Source organism: Mastigoproctus giganteus, chromosome 10 (genome assembly GCF_048544385.1).
Source record: "Mastigoproctus giganteus isolate SK-2022 chromosome 10, ASM4854438v1, whole genome shotgun sequence".
Lineage (NCBI taxonomy): Eukaryota > Metazoa > Arthropoda > Arachnida > Uropygi > Thelyphonidae > Mastigoproctus > Mastigoproctus giganteus.
The window spans coordinates 56,018,144-56,042,288 of NC_143584.1; the positions used below are offsets into that span (position 1 = coordinate 56,018,144).

The window sequence follows — 24,145 nt, forward strand, 5'->3', positions numbered from 1 at the left end:
CCCTTCACACATATTTCCTGAAAATTGCAATCTTCAGAAATTGAAGTGTAATGTCAACAATTATCTTCTCAACCATCAACCCACACATAGTACTAAGTCCTATAGGTTGACATAGCCGAGTGGTCATGAGCATGAATGCAGTAGCACATGCTCTTTGAGTGGACCGGGGTTCGAGCCTGTGACTGCCAAACATGATTAACAATTTATATTTATTGACTTATTGTAAACTCTACTGACCTGGTGGTCGTGCCGGAGTATAAACAAGATCTTTTGTGTTTGGGATTTTCATAATAAATAAAAAAAAAATAATAAAACATGCGTCACAGAACAACCTTACTAACATGTTATCGGTACTGAGTTTCTCACCCTTTATTCCCTTATATCATACTTTTCTTTGAATAGTTTAACAAACCAGAAAAAAAATATGGTGTTTTAAGAATTTCAATTTTCTAAAAAAATACTATATATTTTGCTTTAAGTCACTGTCCCTGCTATTTATTGAATAGCATCATTTTATCATTAAAACAAAGTCTGTCATTAAAGTTCCAAGTTGCTCATTTGTAGTATTTTTCAGTGATTTTCCTTGAAAAGCTCCAATAAGTTTATTATATAGGCATAAATTCTTCTATTCTGGCGTGGTTTACTCTTAACCTGTACAGTTTGCAGGCCAATTCCAAATTCATCTGCAAATGATTTAACACACTTTCGTCTTTTTTGTGTTTTAATAATTTCCAATTTGTTTTAAACTGTTAAAACAATGTACTTTTGTATACGTGATATTTTTAAGGATTTACAATAACAGTGAGAAAAATATTACAAAAGAATGTACATATGTATGGCAGTAACAGCTCCCAAACTTTAATAATGTTTAACAGACAATTGTGGAGATACAAGCACAGTGGTGATACTAGGTTTCCAACATGCCAGGAAGGGACACATACTTCATTTCCACAAAGTTATCAATCAACTCACAAAAATAAATGTTTTATTAATTAAGCTTTTTTTAATAATTGCTAAAAAAAAAAAAAAAAAAAAAAACAACGTGGGACTGTAATACTAAAACCCAATGAACAATTTGTTATTTGGTTTTTAGGAGCATTAGCAACTAAGGCCATATTGCTCCGGGGATATGCGGTGGTCATTCCCTGACCTTTCCACATTCTCTGTATTTGGTGGTGACGGGCTCGAACCCCAGTCTAATCAAGAAGCGTTTGCTACGCACTGATGCTCCTTCCCACCTGGCTACGGAGGCGCCCTCCCAATGAACAATCGAATGCTGAATAACTGTAAGTAATACTGCTCATACATTCATTTACACAGCCACTCCCTGACTTATGTAAGCATTGCATTCTGTGGAAATCTATGTAAATAGATATAAAGCTTCGCTAAACAGAAAAACGTGGTTATCCTGAATGGTGTGAAAGGAAAGTTCAGATGCACCTGTCCTTTTTGCCCTCACAAATGCCTTGTGTTGTTGTAAATGCATCGAAAGATAATTTTGGGTAGAACCGATGTAAAAGGAGTTGCATCCCCATAAGCATGTTATAGACAATATTGGTTTGCTCCATGTTAGAGACTGAGGAACAAGAAAAATCAGGTGAGAACTATAAACTTTCTTAACTTTACCGTTAAGAAGGGTAATTATAATATACACTTTAAAATATGTCGGAAACCTACTAATGCAGGGAAATTTTTTACATTTTTCGAGCTACCACCCTTTTAGGTATAACACGAGTATCATTTTCAACCAATTTCACAATGCGTATAGATATAGTTGTACACAAGGTACCCTTAATGATGAACTCAGGGAACTTACAAGATTTACAACAACACCAGGCATCTGCGAGGGCGAAAAGGACAGGCGCATCTGAACTTTCCTTTCACACCAGGAGAACCACGTTTTTCTGTTTAACAAAGCTAAAGTAATAAATTCATAGAAAAAATACATAAAACTGTTAATAGCTGAAACACTTGAAATGAAATTAAACTGTTGTTCTATAAATGTACAGAGACCATATACTATTTCAGACCCGTGGACCTTCACGCGTATGTGTGAATAGCACAATTCACATTGGTTAACAGTAATAATCTTGTTGCGATGCACCTATTTTAAAGTATAAGAGAGTGGATATTGTTTTTAACTTGTTACTTCTTGTGAGAATGGTTTACAACCAAAATACCTGGTCATATATTAAAAAGTTCAGCCTAAGAATATTATAATATAGTTTTAATACAGTTTGACAATTGTCTTCTCTTCCTGGTCTATCATTGACCGGTGGTCGATGCACAGACCAGATATATCTGATCTGTGCATCGGCTGCGCTTGGCTCTTCCTTGATAGCAGATTATGTGAATTGAAGAAGAGTTTAGTTTTATATAATATCATATAATTTAACAATCCTTTAATAGGGATATGTTTGCGTTTTTAAAGATTTTAATACATAAAGATTTTATATTACATTAACCGGCTTAGTTTGATGTTAGCGTCGGGCCAAGATCTCCTACAATCAAGGTATGATATCGATCTTATATTTAAACAAGAGTACAGGTAGTTCTCAACTTTACAAGTTAATTCGTTCCTAGCGCGCGCTTGTAAAGCAGGAATTTATATCCCATAGACATAATGTTAAAAATAGGGGTTACGTTATTAACGACAAAATTAGTTAGCTAATTAGTTTCTTTAAACAATGATTGATTTATCTAAAGAAATGAAAACGTAGCCTGTAAAATCAAGCAAATTATAATAATAGAGAAATTATTTATGACTTACGAATATTAAAGAATGTTTATTCTTCATCATCATCATCATTGACTAAATGCACACCTTTTGTTCACTCATTATTGGCTAGGCACTCGGTTTGTTGCACAAGGAGAAATTCTTCAAGAGGAATTCTTCAGAAATGCTTCAAGAGGCGTTATTTCCAAGATAATCTCTTTTCTTTATAAATTTCAATAGCATGCAGAAGCATTTTTTAACAGAACACACAAATTGCAGCTAACACAATATGCACGGAGTAACCAGTATATGAAGCTTTAAAAAAAAAAGGAATGAAGAGAAGATTCTGAAAATTCATTTGTTTTTTATACGATTGAAGATTTCAATAAAGGGCAAACACATTTCGCCATAATAACATAAAAACACACATAATTCCAGCTATCGGTATATTTGCAAATGCAAGAAGATAGATTTTACTACCCATTTATAATTGCTTGCAGTAACAGAAAAGCCCAATAAACCGGAAACTGCAAATTGTTTTTATTGTTTTATGGTCGTGACTTCCAGAAATGTGCTTTAGAAAAATATCACAAGCCGTTCAAAATTGGTTCTTATAATAGAACATATGATAATGATTAAAGTGTAGCGCTTTATTATTATTATTAGCCATATGGTACAAGGAAGCCTGAGGCTTATGCTGCAATGGAAATAAAAAAAAAAAAAATCCCTCATTACCCTGTGAGAGAGAGAGAGAGAGAGAGAGAGAGTGTGTGTGTGTGTGTGTGTGTGTGTGTGTGTGTGTGTGTGTGTGTGTGTGTGTGTGTGTGTGTGTGTGTGTGTGTGTGTGTGTGTGTGTGTGTGTGTGTGTGAGTGGCAGAAGTAGAAGGGAATCGCCAAGAAAGAGAAGAATGATGATATCCAGCTCAGGACCCTGGGTTTGCCAAGCCCATACTCACCAGATGTGAGCCCCTGGGGTAGAATTTAATGATTTGAATTGGTAACTAACACAATTTGCACTATAAAAATGACCTTTTTTAGCGAGTTATATAGCAAAAGTTTGAACTTCCGAGGTCGTAGAATGAATTATTAAAAAACGTGTTATTATTATTATTAATAGCCATATGATGCAAGGAAGCCTGAGGCTTATGCTGCACCAGGAAAAAAAAAAAGCTCCCGAGTTACCCTGAGAGAGAGAGAGAGAGAGAGAGAGAGAGAGAGAGAGAGAAAGAAAAGTAGAAAGGAATCACCAAGAAAGAGAAGATGGATGATATCCAGCTCAGGACCCTGGGTGTGCCAAGCCCATGGTAACGGATTAATATTGTAAACCGGGGTGCACCGTATTGTATAGCTAGGCGCATGGTTTGAAATGCGGTATTTATGAATGTTTAACATTCATTTTTTGCAATTCATGTTCATATTTTCAAATTTTGTTGATACTTCATACTTGAAAAAAAAAAAAAAAAAAAAAAAACTCGGAAACCCGGGAACTTGTAAAGTGAGAACTGCCTGTACTTAAAGTAGGAAAAATTGGGCTTCATTGCTCTTACATTTTGAAATATAAAAACTATGCACGTATAATGGCCCCTATACAATAGCATTAATGTAGCACATAACTCCATTAACACCCCTTAAAATTAAAAGTCCTCAGACAACTCCAATATATATATATATATATATATAGGGTGTTTCGAAAATGATGGTCAATAATTTAAAGATTAAAAGTACAAACTAAAATAAGCAAAAGTCCCAGTGAACATTGGGCCGCAATTGAACAGTTTGCGAGATAATGCACATTTTCTGTTAAGATCCGCCACTAACTACGGGAGCACTAGTTTAGCAAAAAAACTACGAATCCTTTGCTAAGGGCGGTTTTATTAAACATAAGATAATACATTTTTAATTTCTGGTTTCAACATCTGAGGATTTTACCAATGTTATATGTTATTGGATGCTACAAAAGGTGTTCAAAATGCTGTCCTTGCATCCATATGCAGCTTTGTAGTCTTCTCTGCATTGAGCAAAAATCCTCTCAGGCATTCCTGATTTGCTGAAAGGCTCCTTCAACCCGACACTGCTTTTTTTTTTTTTTTTTTTGGTAGTTGTTGGCACATAAGCTCCTGTGGCCATAATGCACCTCCCAAGGTTTTTGCAGTACTTTGATCCAAGCCCGAGGCGGGAATCGAACCCGCGACCTTGGGGTTTCCAGGCAGGCAGGCACTTTACCCACCCGGCTAGCCCGGTCGGCGCCCGACACTGCAATTCCTAAACTGTGTTAATGTCCGAAGTGTACACTAAGCTTTTTACATGACCCCAGATACAAAAATCCATACGATTTAGGTCTGCTGATCTGGGAGGAAACATTACAGGCCCACCTCTACTTATCCACCATTGACCATAACTTCTAGTTAGATAGTTAGATACAGAGTCACAACTCGAGCAAAATGTGCCGGTGCACTATTATGCATAAACCACATGTTCTGGCATTGCTGAAGTGGAACATTATCATAATCATCATCATCAAGGAGGTCTGGAAGAACATTCTACAGGAACTGAAGGTACAGCTCTCCTGTTAGCCTATTTGGCAGAAAGTCTGGTCCAATTAGATGGTCTCCTAGTATACTGACCAGACATTCAAGGATTTTCGTCGGACCAAACGTGACAGTCATGAAAATTAAAAATACCATCACGAGTAAACCCAGCTTCGTCAGTGAACAAAATGTTGTTTAAAAATTGGACACACTGTTGTTGCATCCACTGGCAGAAGTTCACTCTGGCTGTGGTAGGTTGTTTGTTGTGTATTATTTGGTTTTTAGGAGCATTAGCAACTAAGGCCATATTGCTCCGGGATATGCGGTGGTCATTCCCTGACCTTTCCGCATCCTCCGTATTTGGTGGTGACGGGCTCGAACCCCGGTCTAATCAAGAAGCGTGTGCTACGCATTGCTGCTCCTTCCCACCTGGCTACGGACTCGCCGCTGTGGTAGGGGTACAGTAATTGGTGATGCAAAATTCGCCACACACTGCTATGACTCAGTACATGCTCTTGCAGAGCAACCCTTATCGAAATTCCTGGATTTTGTTCTATTCTTTCTAACACCCTTTATTCAACATCAAGCATTATGCTTCTGGGCCCCTACCTGCTCATACTCCATGTGTGAAGTGCCCATGTTCTCTAAGGCACTGATGTACCCTGACGAATGTGCACCTGTTGGGCTGCCTTCAGCAAGGAAATGCTTCTTGGTACAAATGTGCAGCCTCACGTGCACTGCCATTGGCTTTACCATACATGAAGTACATGCTCGCATACTCTTCGTTGCTGTAACCTCTTTCCATGTTGACTATCCTTCGACAAGTATTAGTATGCCTGCTACGTCTCAGAGCATTGAGAGAGGGGGAAAGGGAGAGAATGAGCATAACCTAACCTAAACAAATAAGTCAATGGTGGATCCCAACTCTGTACAATTCAAGTGGAGGATCCCAACTAGAAATGTGCAATATCTTAAAAACAATTCACTTAAGGACCCATGTTTACTGGGCTTTTTTTTTGCATATTGTAGTCTGTACAGTTCACCTTTAAATTACTGACCATCACTCTTGAAACACCCTGTGTATATATATATATATATATATATTGAAAATGAATATGAGCTGTATGACACAGGTTTGCGGCCAGAGTTGGTCTGCAGGTCGGGGGTTGTCCACCCCTGCTATTGACTCAAAAAAGGGTATACCCAAAGAATTTCTGGCGATATCACTTAGAGACAACAACACCAAGGCTGAAAGGAAAAGAATAGCCACAAAGGTCCGTGAGCTTATGGCAAACAAATTGGGAGCAAGAAACCAGAGGTCTTGTTATAAAAAGGTTTCTGCCACAGGTGGCAATGGTTAGCCCAAAGCCACCAAAGTGGTATGTTCCCAAACTCTTTACTACCCTTATACTGACAGATCGTGGCTCCCTAAAGGCAAAATTAACCTCTGTAGGGCTGACTGATGACCCAAACTGTACCCGTAGCAAAAGTGAAGACTGAGCACACATTCTCTATGAATGTATAATTTAAAACATACCAGTTGTTGTTGTTGTTGTTTTTGGTTTTTAGGAGCATTAGCAACTAAGGCCATATTACTCCGGGGATATGCAGTGGTCATTCCCTGACCTTTCCGCATCCTCCATATTTGGTGGTCACGGGCTCGAACCCCGGTTTAATCAAAAAGCATGTGCTACGCACTGCTGCTCCTGCCCACCTGGCTACGGAGGCGCCTTAAGACATACCAAGAACCCAATTAATAGCAGAAATTGGCCCCCTCCCAAGGGCAAAGAACGCTTTTCAAAGCTTTCACAAATTTCACACAAAAATGTGAAATACAAAGGGATATTCAAAGAGGGCGATTCGCGCCCCCCCCAGCAGCCAAACAATAACCAATAGCCAAAAAATGCCCATGCCCCTTACCACGCCCAGATGACATTTTAACCTGACAGGGCAGCTGTTTTCAGCTCTTTGACAGATACTTGAATTAAAACTGGATTGACTGGGGTTTTACCCCAGGAACACGCTGCCCTGTGTAGGGACCTGGGGGTCCACACACCCACTATGTAATCATGTAGGGGAGGGAGATGTACAGGCAGCCAGGAAAGCAGCTTAGCTGAAAAATATTAATAAGCTAGTAGCAAGGGGATGCAGTGTAGAATGAAAGAAGTATAAATGGATTAAATGAATGAAAAAGTATGAAAGACTGAGTAAATGTGCTGCACTCTGAATGATTGAGTGAAAAGGGAGTGATACTGTGTACACCACCACCTGTCAACTCCCACCCAGGGTTAGTTTTAGTGAAAGAGAGTGACCCAGTAAGGCATCAAAAGAGTGAATGAGTGTTGTGAGTAATGGGAGTGAGTGAAGAAATGAATGTAATTGGTTGCACGAATATACAAAAAAAAAAAAAAAAATAAATAAATAATAATTAATTTAGCTTAAGATATTAACACAATCTGATCTATATACTAACAACACCAACGCAACTCCCTGGCCTGCATGAAATGCAGCCAGGGCTGCACTGCAACTAAAAAAATACTAGTAAGTTGGAGTGCCAGAGGAGTGCAGACCAGTAAGAAATGGCTGAACAAATACGATGAATGAATGAAAGTATGCTTGTGAAAGAATAAAATACATAGGTATAATTTTAGTACTTACTAACCTTACTTCTTTTTCTATATCCCTTTTTAAGTTACTTAAATTTAGTTATTAGTTAACTAGCACATTACAAAAGAAGGATAAATGAGAAGGAAAAAAAAAAAAAAATTGAATGAGAGCAGAGAGTGAATGACTATTGAGTGGGGAAAATTTGCTTTTAACCCCCCCCCCCGACTGACTGGTGGGCAGATGGACCAGCATGGTCCCCTGCCTACCCAAGCACACACCACAACATACCTATTTAGCAGCATGATGTGGAATACAGATACTGTTCAGCAGGACTTATCTCCAGTTTCGGAATGAGCAGCAAACAGGCACTCTAACATAGGGATCCTTATCCCCAAGAACTTACTCTCCTATCACCTGGGTTGTTTGTTCTCTCACTCCCCCATTCCCTTCCATCTGGTGGGTAACTCCATCACCACCTCTCAACTCCCACCCCAAGACAGGACGGGCATCCAGTCCTGGTAAGCCCTATACTGTCCCCCCCCCCTTCAACCAGGCAGGTGCATACATTATTGTCCTCTTTTTTTATCTATCACTTTAATCCCCTCCCATTTCCTCTCTCCCCAATACTATTTTCCATTTTCACACAAAACACTGTCAATATCACAGTAAGCACACAGTATCAAAATGTTAATAACAAGCTCCAAATGTAGGAGGAACAGCACAACCCCGCACTAATACTACACAAAAACCTACATATTTTTTTTTTTTTTTTTAGGAACATTAGCAACTAAGGCCATATTGCTCCCGGATATGCGGTGGTCATTCCCTGACCTTTCTGCATCCTACGTATTTGGTGGTGACGGGCTCGAACCCCGGTATAATCAAGAAGCGTGTGCTACGCACTGCTGCTCCTTCCCACCTGGCTACGGAGGCGCCCCTACATAAATCTGGCCTTTACAGAGTTTTGTATTATAACATTGCATGATGCGGAGTTGGGGGGAACCCCAGGAGCCACATTACAAATCTATACAGTAGGGCCCCGCTTTTCAGCGTTCTGCTAATACGGCAGTTTTAAACTATATCCATGATCATTATGTTAGCCGCTTGTTCCACTTTTCCGGCATGACACGTTCAGCAGCCAAGTCCAAGAAGGGGTGTCAGGCCCCATTTAATTGTTGGTGATTCAGTCTGTTTACCACATATGATAGTGTAAACATGTTATTAGGCTTTTATATGCATTCGCAAGTGAAAAAACACGTGTTCCATTTTTTTTTTTTTTTGGCGATTTTTGCCTTTCAGCAGGGTCTGGAACCTAACCTGCTGTATGAGTGGGGCCCTACTGTATCAGTCTCTTATATTATATACTTTTATTCCATTACAACATATATACCCAGTGGTGAGCTTCAGTGGGCTTGCAGCAGCTCAATGTTGAGACGATCATTTATTTTACAAATGAAATCCAGATTTCAATTATTCAGTATTCAGAGCCGTAACTACGGTGGAGCAAGCAGGGCCCCATCCCTAGCATTTTAATCACGCAACCAATCAGTTATGTATTTTAAAATTGCTTCATTTTTGATTTTAATTCAGATAGACCTCTGTTTAAGGAACTTCTTCATAGGGAATTTTTTTTTAATTCCCTTGGTAATTACATTTACATGGAATGTAAATTACCATTAAATTATATTTGAAATACAGGCAGTTCTTGCTTTGCAAGTTCCCGGGTTTACGAGGTTTTTTTTTTTTTTTTTTCAAGTATCAACAAAATCGAAACTATGAACATAAATGCAAAAAATGAAATGTTAAACATTCATAAATATCACATTTCAAAACACACACATAGCTATACAATACAGTGTACCCCGCTTTATGATATTAATCCGTTACCATCGTATCACGAAAATATCGTAATGTGAACCATTGTTTTTTGGTAATTCATTCCATGACCTCGGAAGTTTATTATTTTCGCTATATAACTCCCTAAATGTCGTTTTTATAGTGTAAATTATATTAGTTACCAATTCAAATCATTAAACATCGTTATCATATGTTATAAGAACCAAGTTTGAACGGCTTTGTGATATTTTTCTAAAGCACATTTCTGGAAGTCACGACCATAAAACAATTTACACTTTCCAGTTTATTGGGCTTTTCTGTTACTGCAAGCAATTATAAACAGGTAGTAAACTCTATGTTATTGCATTTGTGAAAATACCGATAGCTGGAATTGTGTGGGTTTTTACATTATTATAGTGAAATGTGTTTGTCTTTTACTGAAATCTTTAATCGTATGAAAAACATAAATAAATTTTTAGAATTTTCTCTTCATTCCTTTTTTTTTTAAGCTTCATAAACTTGTTACTCCACACAAATCATGTTAGTTGCAATTTGTGCATTCCGTTAAAAAATGCTTATGCATGCTATTGAAATTTATAAAGAAAAGAGAAGATTATCTTGAAAATAAATGCCGCTTGAAGCATTTCTGAAGATGACTCCTTGTGCAACAAAACAACGAGTGCCGAGCCAATAATGAGTGATCGAGTGTGCATTTAGTCGATGATGGTAATGAAGAATAAACATTCTTTAACATTTGTAAGTCATAAATAATTTCTGTTATTATAATTTGCTTGATTTTACAGGCTACGTTTTCATTTCTTTGGATAAATCGACCATTGTTTAAACAAACTAATTAGCTAACTAATTTCATTATTGATAGCATACCCCTATTTTTAACATTATGTCTATGGGAAATAAATTTCCGCTTTACGAGCACGCACTAGGAACGACTTAACTCGTAAAGTCGAGAACTACCTGTAGTTTCCATTGAATGAAGAAAATTTACATATAACGAACAGATTACGAGAACTTTGTATGCATTGTTTTCACCTCTGGCCTTTAGGCAATTTAGGTGATTAGAAAGTGTGAATCAAGGGTGAAAAGATTACCGTTTCACAATGCTAGTGGTGCGTAAAACCTATGTACCGAGAAGTCACGCTTGTCAATATGCCAGTTAGAGGATTAAGAAGATTCCCGACACGGATAATAGCCTCTGGTCAACCTGTGTTGTGGTTCCCCTTTACTCAGACAAGATGCCATATGTTTTTCAAAGAAGTGAGTGGTCCATGCCTTCCAGTAAATCTCTCCTGTCTCATGTTTATGTGGTCACAGTAGCTGAATATCCATGTGATTCTGACATTTTGCACAATATTCAAAGAATATTGTGACAGTAGCAACGTACAGGGGAGGGGGTGGATTGAGGCAACTAAGATATTATATAAACTTTTCAAAGATGAAATGTTGGCAGATTTTGAAATTTTGTCAAGGCTTTTTCACTGTGTAGAAAATGTTCTAAAATATAATGGCATTCAGGCAATAATTTAAATTAAAAAAAAAAAAAAAAAAACTATGTATTATATCATCAATCTCCAAAAAACCAGTGCAAGTCAAGGATGATTGCTAAAGAACTTGATGTGGAAACTATAAATATCGGTTGTTTGTTCGGGCCACGATGAACAGCTTGTAGCTTGCAGATGGAAACTGCGGGTTAAGGGAATTATTCCGCATTGTGCAGACATTTTGAATCAGAAGTTAAATATTCGGGATTATTAAATCGACTTTTAATCTGGAATTTCTTAACCATTTAGCACTAAGGATTGACATCCAGCAGGAGCTCTCTTACCTTTCAGAAGCTTTACAGATTCAATATGGTAAAAGCAGATTTATTTGAACTATCAATGCTATTCCTAATTTGAAAAATTCTGAAGGAAATTATGAAGCTAAAATTGAGAGCATGTTGAAGTAGAAAGAATATGAAGGAATCAAAATCGAAAGTAAGAACACATTTAAAAAATTACCTTGTGACAAGTTATTAAATGCATTGTTTCATCCTTAAAGGATAAGTTATTAATGCAACAGAGTTATTTTATATTAAATAAAGAAATGAATGAAACCACTGAAAGAAATTTTAAACATATGCTAATGGAAATCATGGAATATTATTATTTTTTTTATTTTTATTATTAGCCATATGGTGCAAGGAAGCCTGAGGCTTATACTGATCAGCCAAAAAAAATTTCTGAGTTACCCTGAGAGAGAGAGAGAGAGAGAGAGAGAGAAAAAAAAAAAAAAAAAAAACGAGTGAAATTCTCTTTTCAATTAAGAAAGCCAGAAATATCTTTGAACCCACTGCGATCAGTAGTGCTTAAGCTGAGCGAGCTTTCAGCATAATGAATAATATTATGTGAATGAATAAAAAATGTTGTAGATTATGATGATCATATTATCATAAAAAAAGACATACACCTAAATGGAAAACCATTCCTCTGTAATCATCACTCAGCTATTGAGCAAAGCAGAAAATCAATAACAAATATTAATAAAGTAAATTGCATATGGCAATTTTTAGAATAAATTTTTATTGAATATTTGTGTAATAATTTTTTTTCATGTAATTGAGCATGCTATTTCCAAGTACATCACCAAGGGTGTCAGCCAAAAAAAATTTCTGAGTTACCCTGAGAGAGAGAGAGAAAGAAAGAAAAAAAAAAAAAAAAAAACGAGTGAAATTCTCTTTTCAATTAAGAAAGCCAGAAATATCTTTGAACCCACTGCGATCAGTAGTGCTTAAGCTGAGCGAGCTTTCAGCATAATGAATAATATTATGTGAATGAATAAAAAATGTTGTAGATTATGATGATCATATTATCATAAAAAAAGACATACACCTAAATGGAAAACCATTCCTCTGTAATCATCACTCAGCTATTGAGCAAAGCAGAAAATCAATAACAAATATTAATAAAGTAAATTGCATATGGCAATTTTTAGAATAAATTTTTATTGAATATTTGTGTAATAATTTTTTTTCATGTAATTGAGCATGCTATTTCCAAGTACATCACCAAGGGTGTCAAGACTAATACTCAAGATTTCTAAGAGGTACAAGCTAAAGATTATAATGATTTATGCACCAACATCGAGCCATGATGCTGAAGAGGTTGAAGAAATGTACACCAAAATTGAGACTTCTAGATGAGCAGAAAACCCACTATACTATTATTATGGGGGACTTCAATGCTAAGGTTGGAAAAAGATAAAACAGCACAGAAAGGGGAACTATAGGAAATTTTGGAATTGGTGAAAGAAATGAAAGAGGTGAAAGACTTGTGGAATTTGCAGAATCTCAAGGCCTGTCAGTAATGAACACCTTTTTTCAAGAAAAGGATGAACAGAAAGTGGACATGGAAGAGTTCAAATGGATTAACAACTAATGAAATCGACTTCATCCTCACTAACAGAAGATATATTGTGAATGATGTTACCGTCTTGAATAAGGTAAATGTTGGAAGTGATCACAGAATGGTAAGATGTACACTTGATATAGATGTAGGGAAAAAACAAAAGAAAAAAACTGACTCGAGTAAATAATACAAAGGTCTTTGAGATAATAGAAGAGGAGAAAAAACAGTATGTACTGGAAGTTAAGAACAAGTTGGAGCTTCTGCAGACTGTTCAGAACCAAGATATCGACAAGGAATATTAAAACTTTCTGAAAGTGATAAAGCCCAATAAACCTATAGGGAAAAAGAAATCCTAAGAAGAAAAATTAGTCAAGAAACACTTGTTATGATGAACCGAAGGCGACAAATGAAGAGCAAGATAAACCCTGACAAGGAGAAAATTGAGTATACTGAGTTATGCAAAGCCATTAGAAAGAGACTCAGAGAGGACATAAGAAGATTTAAGACAAGAAAAGTAGAACAAGCATTAAGGGAAAACAAAGGATTGAAATCAGCAGCCATGAGCAGTAATACAGAAAGACAAATGATACTGAAACTGAAGAACAGCAATGGTGTACTTATAAATAGCAGAGAAGGCATAATTCAAATAGCAGAAGACTAGTATAGAGAATTATACAAGGAGTGAGGGAATGATGCCAGCAGTGGGGAAGGTGGATCGCAAATTAGAAACACATACGACATGCCCGATATGCTTCATGATGATGTAGAACATGCACTGAAGAAAATTAAGAATCAGAAAGCCCAAGGAAAATGAAGACTCCACCACAAAGTGCATTAGAAAAGGTGTGATGCCTAAGCAGTGGAATAATGCAATCATAGTTTTGCTGCATAAGAAAGGAGATAAATCAGAAATTGGAAAATATAGACCTATTGGCTTGTTATCCTACATCTACAAGTTGTTCACAAGGGTCATTATTAACAGATTAGAAATCAACCGAAAGAGCAAGCTGGCTTTAGGACAGGATTCTCAACTATGGATCACCTTCACGTAATATCACAGCTAATGGAGAAAGCAAATGAACATAAACTACCATTATGCCTGGAATTTGTGGATTATGAAAAGGCATTTGACTCCATACAGCATAAGGCAATGTTTCGGGCAGTGGAAAGACAAGGCACAGATACCCCACATGATTTTGAAGAAAATATATGAGAATGCTACCTCCTTTATTAGACTAGACAAAGACAGTAGGAAATTTAAAATCGAGAAAGGAGTTCGACAAGGAGACAATATCTCCGAAGCTATTTACTGCTGCCCTTGAAGCTTTCAGAAGATTAGACTGGTCGCAGAAAGGAGTCAATGTGAATGGAGAGTACCTAAACTATTTACGATTTGCAGATGACATTGTGGTCATAAGCCACGATCCCAAAAAATTAGAGGAAAATTTTAATCAGTTATGCAAAGTTAGTAAGGATTTTGGACTAAAGATGAATATGGCTAAAACAAAAGTAATGATGAACAAGTAAGCCACAGAAAGGGAAATAATGATTGAAGGAGCAATAATTGAAAAGGTGGAGTCATATACTTATCTGGGACAAGTTATTAGCTGTAATAATGATAAATGGCTGGAAGTCAAGAGAAGAATAAATTTTGGATGGATAGCATTCAGGAAATATAGTCACATACTGAAGAGCAATATCCCAGTTTGTCTGAAATGTAAAATAATGAACCAATGACTTATGGAAGTCATGGTGGGGATAACTCCACCATGACTTATGGAAGTGAAACATGGGCACTCACTAAAAGAATGGAAGAGAAGCTGAGAACTACACAGCGAAGAATGGAACGAATTATATTGGGAATCAGACTGTTAGATAAGAAGAGAAACACATCTATTAGGCAGCAAACTCAAGTAAAGGACATTCTTATCAAAACTAAAGAACTAAAATGGTCTTGGGCAGGACACATAGCTCGAAGACATGATGACACATGGACGAAGAAAATAACAGAATGGTACCCAAGAGGAGCTAGAAGAAAATCTGGAATACAAAGGCGGAGATGGATAGATGAAATTCACGAGTTTGTGGGTAGTAAATTGATGGCCAGTGCTCAAAACAGAAGGAACTAGAAAGTTGCTGGAGGAGAGGCCTTCATCCTGCAGTGGATTGAAAATGGCTGATGATGATGATCCCCCCCCCCCAAAGGATGTTTCACATCAAAAAGTCAGCAAAAGTGCAAACCCATTGTTAAAATATTCACAGCTCACCACTGTATATACCGCATATTGTATCTCACATATTATGGTTAAACAATCAGATGAATCATTTAACCATAATAACATTGTGCATGTAGACTTCCACTGTGTGGAAATTAGATTCATTTGAAATAATCTACAATATAATAATCTCCAAAGGGACCATAATTTCTTGCTTATTAGGGTTAAACAATAGATGAATTTCTTAACCTTAACAATAAACACACAACAAACATACATACTCCATAACTGTACCGCTCATCTCGTTACCATATCGCAGATGTTTGCAAACTGAGTTTATTCTACCATCCTCAATATGAATAGTAATGGTAATAGTATGTGTTATATGGTGCAAGGAAGCAACGGGCTTTTGCTGAACTGGCAAAAAAAAAAAAAACCAAAAAAAAACCAGTAGATAAGAAGATACAAATTATATGCTTCTTCCTAACACAGGTAACTATCCAGTTGACCTCTGAATTCATTCAAACTGTCAGCCTCGCCTACCAGTGAGGCAACTTGTTCCGACTATCAATGACTTGCTGGCTAAAATAAAACTTCCTACAATATGATCTAAACCTCACGCTCTATAATTTGAATTTATGACCCCTAGTCCTGGAATTCTTTAGAACAGTGAGAATTCCATCTTCAATCGTTTTATTAATCCCTCTCAAAGCCAATTAGCCAATCTGAGACAATCAGCTCATCTTTGAGGTGCCTGGTTGCCAAGCTCTGTAGCCCACATAATCTGGTCATTCTTCTGCCAATCACACCATTCGAGTTGCCCGTCTTTTGACCCTTTCAAGAAGCTCTATGTCTTTTTACACATGAGATCTCCATACTTGAACACAGTATTCCAAATGTGGTCTTACAAGTGGGATTATGACCTCCCATCTCTACAGGATAGCATTTGATAAATCATTGATATGATACCGTGGGCTTTCCCTGCCTGCCTGTTTATAATGTTGAATGTTACATTATTCCATGTTTTATAATGCTTTATCATAACATACAAATTCAACTAGCGCCAATAAAGAGATTTTCAATGTCAAAAAAAAAAAGAAAAGAAAGAGAGTTCATTTAAACATATGTTTCATTCTGCCTTGTTTCGGAGTTACAGCCATTTTTGTGTTCAAGCAACTATCTGCTTGTGTTAACAGAAAATACTCAAATAACCACCACATGTCTGAATACAAACCAGCAAACACCTCATCATAGCCTTTCACCCAAACGTTCCACGAATCCATCTGGTGCCGATGAATCTACTACCATCTGAAACTCGTTTTCTAAATGAACCAGTTTTCACAAGACATTCATGTATTCTCTGAAATGTCTTCTTATTTGTCACATGATGATTAGGGAGGTTTTCTGCATACAGATGACTTGCTTTGGCTGCACCACATCGAGCAAGTAGCTGCATGCCATCTCTCCATGTAGTAGTAGTAGTAGTAGTGGTGGTGGTGGTGGTAGTGGTGGTGGTGGCATGTGATGCAAGAAAGCAAGTTTATGAGCTTAGGCAGCATCAGCCAAAAAAAAAAAAAAAAACAAACACACAATATCCTCCAAATTCCCGCCTGCCTAGTTCCTCCTTAAATTTATTTAACCGATCAACTTCCACGACGACAGATGGAACTTTGTTCCAGCAATTAACCACGTGCTGGCTAAAGGAAAATTTCCTCACATCTATTCTACATCTATCTACTCTTAATGTGAATTTACGACCCCTTAGGTTCGTAATCTGAACAAGTGGAAGGATCCCATTAGAATTCAGCAGCCCATCCCATTCAAGGCCTTATACACCTCAATCAGATCACCGCGTAGGTGCCTAGCCTCCAGCCATTGAATTTGCAGAACTTAAGCCACTCCTGGTAAGAGGATCCCTTCATTCCCCTAACCAATCTTGTTGCCCTTCTCTGTACACGCTCAAGCAAATCTACATTCTTCTTAAAATGAGCCCTCCGGACCTGTACGCAGTACTCAAGGTGTGGCCTGACCATTGCCTTATACAGAGGGACAATCACCTCCTTTTCCCTGATAGCAAAATTCCTATATATCATTGACAAAACCCCATGACCTGCCTTGGCAACCTGTCTGCATTGCTCAGAAAACTTCATATCCGACTGCACAATTACTCCCAGGTCTTTTTCATTTTCAATGAAAAAGACCTGGGAGTAATTTCTACCACCTTAAGCGTAGTACCACACAGTTGGTACGTTTCTCTGGGGTTACTTCTACCTGTATGCAGTACTTTGCATTTGTCAAAGTTAAACTTCAGTTGCCACTTCTTATCCCATCTTCCCAAATTTTCTAGATCCTGTTGCAGTAGCACACTGCCATTACTGTCATTAACAACCCTGCCAACATTTGTATCATCTGCAAACTTCGACACTAAACCAGATATATCATCATCAATATCATTGATAAATATACAAAACAACAGTGGACCCAACACCGAACCGTGTGGGACTCCACTAATAACATTAGTCCACGAAGAGCAGCACCCACTGATTACCACCCCTGTCTTCTCCCACTCAACCATCCTTTTATCCATTGTAGCAACTTATCCTTAATACCATTCTGCTCTAATTTGTACAATAGTCTTCAATGCGCAACACTGTCAAAAGCTTTCCTGAAATCCAAATATATGATGTCAAAATTATTTTTTTGCATCCAGTTCCTTTGTAACCACATCATAATATCCTATCAAATTGGTCAGACAAGACTTTCCCTTAACAAACCCAGGCTGTGTCTGAATTATTGCTGCAGTCTTGTCTAGATGATTCTGCAATGCATCTTTAACCAGTGACTCCATTATTTTACCCGGAACAGAAGTTAAACTAACTGGTTTGTAATTATTCGTGTCACCCTTCGATCCCCCCTTTGTTTTGTTTTTTTTTTGGTAGTTGTTGGCGCATAGGCTTCTGTGGCCATAATGCACCTCCCAAAGTTTTTGCAGTACTTTGATCCAAGCCCGAGGCAGGAATCAAACCTGTGACCTTTGGGTTGCTGGGCAGGCACTTTACCCACCCGGCTAGCCCGGTCGGCTCCCCCTTTGTGGATTGGGGATTCATTTGCACATCTCTAGTCCGTGGGGACCTCCCCTGAGTCCAAGAATGATCTCATAATTATGGCTAAGGGTTTGCATAATTGCTTTGCCACCTCCTTTAATATAACTGGATAGATCCCATCCACCCCAGGTGCCTTTCTTATGTTTAACTTCAACAATCTCTCCTCTACTTTGCCCTCATGTATGAATGTAGATGCAAAATACTCATTCAGTTTGTTTACTATCTGAGCAGGATCATCAACAGTCAAACCATCGATATCAAGTGGACCAAGCAGATTAATGCCCTGCCTTTTAGAGTTTATATAAGTAAAGAAATCCCTGCTGTTTTTCTTAGCATCCTTCGGGAAAGATTTATCGTAACCTGCCTTCGCCAAAGATTTCTCGTAACCTGCCTTCGCCTGCCTAACCTCCTTTGTGACCTGATTACAGACTAGCTTACATCTGCCATAGGCTTCTGTGTCACCTGATAATTTATATGCATCGCATGCAATTTTCTTCTCTGTCACGAGTCTCATTAGTTCATTTGACAACCATTTAGGCCTAAACCTTGAACAATATTTCTCAATAGGGATGAAACTTTTAGTAGCTTCCACGATTAATTCCTTGAATGCTTCCCACTTAGAATTTACTGTTGGTAACATCGTCAATTGATCCCACTGTACAGAATTTAAAAACTGTGTGAGACCACTGTACTCACATTTACGGAAGCAAAAACCCTTTCCTTTACCCCTGATGGTAATTATATCTTTAAGTAAATCCCACATCAGTGCACTGTGATCACTGTCACCTAGTGGTTCCTTTATTTGCAAATTCTTAATACACAAATGATCAATGCTGATAACCAGATCAAGAGAGGCAACGTCTTTGGTTGCCTCTCGATCATGCTGCTCGCAGAAAACAATCATCCAATAAATCCACAAAAGTCTTACTAGTGTGTGAGTGACCATCCCACAAGTTCCAGTCAATATATCTGGGAAGTTAAAATCCCCCATTATAAGGCATTCTGATTTACTAGTCCACTCCATTTCTCTGTGCAATTGTTCATTGTACTTATTCGAGTCATTAGGCCTATAACACACTCCTACTCTTATTTTTGCTTTCGCAGTGCTTATGTCACACCAACTGACTCAACAGTGCACTGTTCATCTATATCAACTGGATGCACTTCTTTTGATTTTATGTGTTTCTTAATTAACAGCATGATGCCTCCTCCCTCCCTGTCTATCCTTTCTGTACACATTTTACTCCCTAAATTCCAATTCTGCATTCCTAATATCAGTGTGACACCACGTCTCTGAAATCCCAACAATATCCGCCTTTGATGTCTTGACCAACACTTCAAATTCATCAAATTTATTTACTATACTTCTAGCATTGGTATATACGTGTGAGCATACATGCACCTATTCCTATTCACCCTAACACATCCCCTATACTCACCTGTTTCACGATGACTGCCACCAGTCCCTGAAACCTCCAGCACCTCTCGCTCCAGGTGGCTACTTATTCTAACAGAAGTTGTGCAAGAATGACCTTCAACTCTGCCTGCGGCTACTTTTAACCTTTTAGTCTGTGAATTCCCCCTCCAAGCTAGTAGTTTTCCGACCCACCTAACACTGCCTCGATAGCATCAGAAAATATTCTTGCACCCTTTCTATTTAAGTGTATCCCATCCCTGTAGATGCAGTCTCTCCTGTTAACAAGCACAGACCAGGCTTAAAAAAATTCTACCCCTTGAGCCTTGCACATTCCCTCCAGGGCCAAATTGATTGACAAGGCTCTCATCGTGTACTCCCTCCTATCTATCGTGTCTGGGCAGAATTGCAGACACTTACAAATTTAACCCTGACTCATGACTTTTTTGCAACATTGACCTATACTTGTTTAGTAAATCTGCAGATCTCCTACTCTTAATGTCATTGGTGCCAATGTTACAAATATCACCTTCTGTTCCCTTAAAAGATGATATATGCTTTACGTCATCAACTTTTGCCCCTGGCAGACACCCTGGTTTTTACTCTGGTCCTGTTCCACCTATCCTTTTTACACAATATATTCCCCGTCTCCCTGACAATAGAGTCATCAACAATAACTAGTTCCTTTGGGACTAGCGCATTCTGCCTTGGAGATTGCAGCTGTGTTGCCTGATGCCCAGGAGTGAGCTGTGGCGTTGAGTTGGGCAGCTGAGAGCTTGATGGGCCCCTCATTAATTTCTTCCAGGGCATCTACCCTACATCTCAAGCTCTCATAGATGCCCAGTAGAACGCTGAGTTGATGCCTAATTTCTAGACACTCTCAGCACTTGGCACACACAAAGACATCCTCTTTGGGTAGATCATGTTCCGTTCCAGAGATTTTGGCAAACATTTCACAAGTTGCACATTTTTTTAGGCTGTGATGCGTTGGAGAATCGCCCCCCTCAGTTCTCCCCAGAGTCACAGCATTCCTGCGACTTTGTGCCCGTTGCTTTGGTGCTCTAGTCTGGGGCATGATATTTTAAATTAATAAGATGAATAAATTTAATTAATTAATTGTCAATACTACGCTATCTAATAGATATCATAAATGCAGTGATGCGTATTATGCTATATAATTATACATTAGAGCTACCTAGTTACCACAATTAAAAATTTGAATTCCCTACTACTCTATACAAAAACAATGGCTGCAAGATTCGAACAAAATAACGGTTTTACGTATATTAAGTAGTAATCTACAAAACTCTAAATTAAAAATAAAAATAACCAGCATAACCATAACTATAAGACTACGTATAAAGTACAATATAAAATAACAATTAGGTAAATAAAAAGGCAAACAATGTGAATAAGCATTCATTATAACAGTAAGTACACAATATCAAAATGTTAAGAAGAAGCTCCAAATGTAGTGTCCCTGTCAGGAAAACTAACAAGGTCAACTAAGAGAAATCTATTGTTGTAAACTGTTGAATGGAGCAGCTAGGCTAAACTAAGTTTGTGAAAATAATTTCTGGAACACAAACTGGCTGTAACTTGGAAACAAGGCAAAAATCAGATCTATATTTACATGACTTTTTTTTTTTTAGGTCCTAAATGCATCCCTGAAGTGGGTCTCATGTTCCACACACCTTTGTATATATGTATGAGTCATCTCTGAGGAAGTGGAAGCAATCATAGAATCTATGAATTATCAGGCACATTGATACCTTTTCAGTTTATTTGTCATCATGAGCACCTAATATGATATATGTTTCTCTGTATCGATATCAGTCTTTTTATTATATTCATCGATAGTAAAGAGTGCCTCCTTTATTCACTTGTTCCTACCCCCCCCCCCCACCAAACATGAGATGCAGTTTAAATTACATAAGAGATCAAATTAAAAATTCTAGCACAAAAAAATGTATTAAAAGAATATTTAAATGCATATAATGAAAACATTGTTCTCTTGTCATATAAACTTTATAAAATGTATTTATTATAAGAAACAAACAACCATCTAGATATAATAATTTCTAGATATGCATTTTACTATTCTTACTATTTTCCTAATATTCTAACCTCTTCTTCTTCTTCTTCCTCCTCCTCTTCGTCATCCAGTGCTTCTCCTTCGGGCTCTTCATCACCATCATTTTCAGCTTCAGCTTCAGCTTCTGCATCTGGAACTTCTTCAGCTTCATCTTCTCCAATTCCCTGACTTCCTGCTTCACTACCTACTTCACTTCCAACATCACTTGCAGCATCATTTATCTCTTCTTGTTCAACCTGCAATTAAGTTATGATTTACAAGCATATTTTCACATTAATGTTCTGAATAATAATACACATGCAGTTCTTTTCTGATATTCCATTAAGGCCAGGGAGGCAAACTTTTTGGAGTCGTGACACTTTAATGAAATCCGTTATACTTCACCGATCCCCAACCATTTAATAAAAAAATAATAAAAATAACAACATTTTAAGGACTGTTTCTTAATTTATGAAAAACATGGAAACATTTAATAAAGCTCTAAATGGGGTCGATTTTATGTATATCATTTAAAATATTTCAAATATTTTTTACTTATTTTAATTTAAAAATCTACTTTTGAAGTTTCCATTTTTTTTTCTTTTTTTCTGAAATGTACTAAAAGAATATCTAAATGCATATAATGAAAACACTGTTCTCTTGTCAAATAAACTTTATAAAATGTATTTTATTATAAGAAACAAACAACCATTTAGATATAATAATTTCTAGATATGCTTAGATTGCAATTTCCAGACTGCAATTTTTTCGTTTTTTTGAAATTTATTGCATTTTTTTTCTTCTGAATTCCTCTGTAAAAATAAAACATTAAAAATAAATTAATGTATCCATTATTGAATTTTAAATATCATATTAAATATACTTATTGAACATCATTAATGCAAAGGATGTGGTTGATGGGTTTTATAAGCTCTTTAAATATTGGGTTTGAGATTTGTGAGTTTTAATCTTAATTCACCATGATCTTCCAAGTTTAGTCGATTCCTTTCTTTTGTTAAAACTCCATTTATGTGACTAAAACTGGCTTCAACCATGTAAGTGCTCGGAAATGCAAGTAAAAATGTCTGAACAGCTGCAGAAAGTTTGGGATATTTTGTTGTAATGTTTATACAGCCAGGCCTCATATAATGCAAGTTCGATTAATGCATTTTACAGTTACCGCTATTTGAAAAAAATTATACCACTTTTCACGATGCAAATTTCCAGTTAATGATCTTTTTTTTTTTTTTTTTTTATGTGACAGTTGAAAAAGATTTGAATTGCGCGTTAAGCTTACCGCGTGTCGGCCAGGCAATAAACAAACGTTTGCATGCTGCCCGCATCAGTGTGTTCCATCAATCATCGGAAGAAGACATGTTACTTGTTTGTCTCCTGCTAATAAAGGCAATGCAGACTTGCATTTAAAAATTCTTACTTTTAAATGAGCGAGATGAAAATGTTGCCGCGAAGGAGATAACGGTAAAAGAACTAGATGAAATCTTTTGTATCGCAAGATTGTTGTCGGCTATCAGAAATTGACTGATGAAAAGAGAAAGTCAACACTGTTCAAATATTTCCATAACAAATTGTTTCTTCATTGTGTATTTTATGTCAGAGGCTCCCAAACTTTCTCGGTTCACGGCGCCCTTAGTGTCTCAGTAAAATTTTCACGGCGCACCTAGACCAAAAGAAATACCTAACAGTTCGGTTTATTAAACAGTTAGGTCCAAACAACTTAATAAAAAATGTTGAAACTGAACTATCTTGAGCTAGTAGTTTGTGTGGTGTCCGACAGATGTCGGGTATCGCTGTTTTATGCAATAAACATTTAATTCCATAATTATTTTCATTATCTTTTACATGGTATGCACTTAAAAAATTATTTAAAAGGTATTTTTAAAATTCTTCATGGACATTCCTGAAGGTGACCAATTATAATTTTTCCTATTGATTATATTCAAGATCGTATGTATAGCTTAGCTTAATTTTCAGCACTCACCTCATAGTAATCCGCTTAGCTGGTGGAGGGTTTTACCACATACATAGTGGTTATAGGATTCTAATACTTGACAGGGATTATGGGTTTAAAATTAAGTTATGGGCTGTAGAAAAATTTTTAAGAAAGGAAAGTGCACCTTCCACGGTTGCCTAATTAAATTAAATTAAATAAGAGAAAAAAGAAAGGAAAATATAAGCTAATAATCGTGCACGAGCGACTTTCGAGTTTCCTCGTCTTCAGTTAGCTA

The 24,145-nt window shown here is 37.1% G+C and overlaps 1 protein-coding gene across 2 annotated transcripts in view; it reads right to left on the minus strand.

Moving 5' to 3' along the window:
• The window catches only part of Spt5 (Transcription elongation factor subunit Spt5), a 457,857-nt gene that overhangs the window by 354,617 nt on the left and 79,095 nt on the right, over window positions 1-24,145 (minus strand). For both annotated transcript variants that reach the window (XM_090382503.1, XM_090382504.1), the window contains exon 3: window positions 21,953-22,156. In XM_090382503.1, coding sequence (XP_090238629.1) covers window positions 21,953-22,156 — 204 coding nt within the window. The remainder of the gene's footprint in view (window positions 1-21,952; window positions 22,157-24,145) is intronic.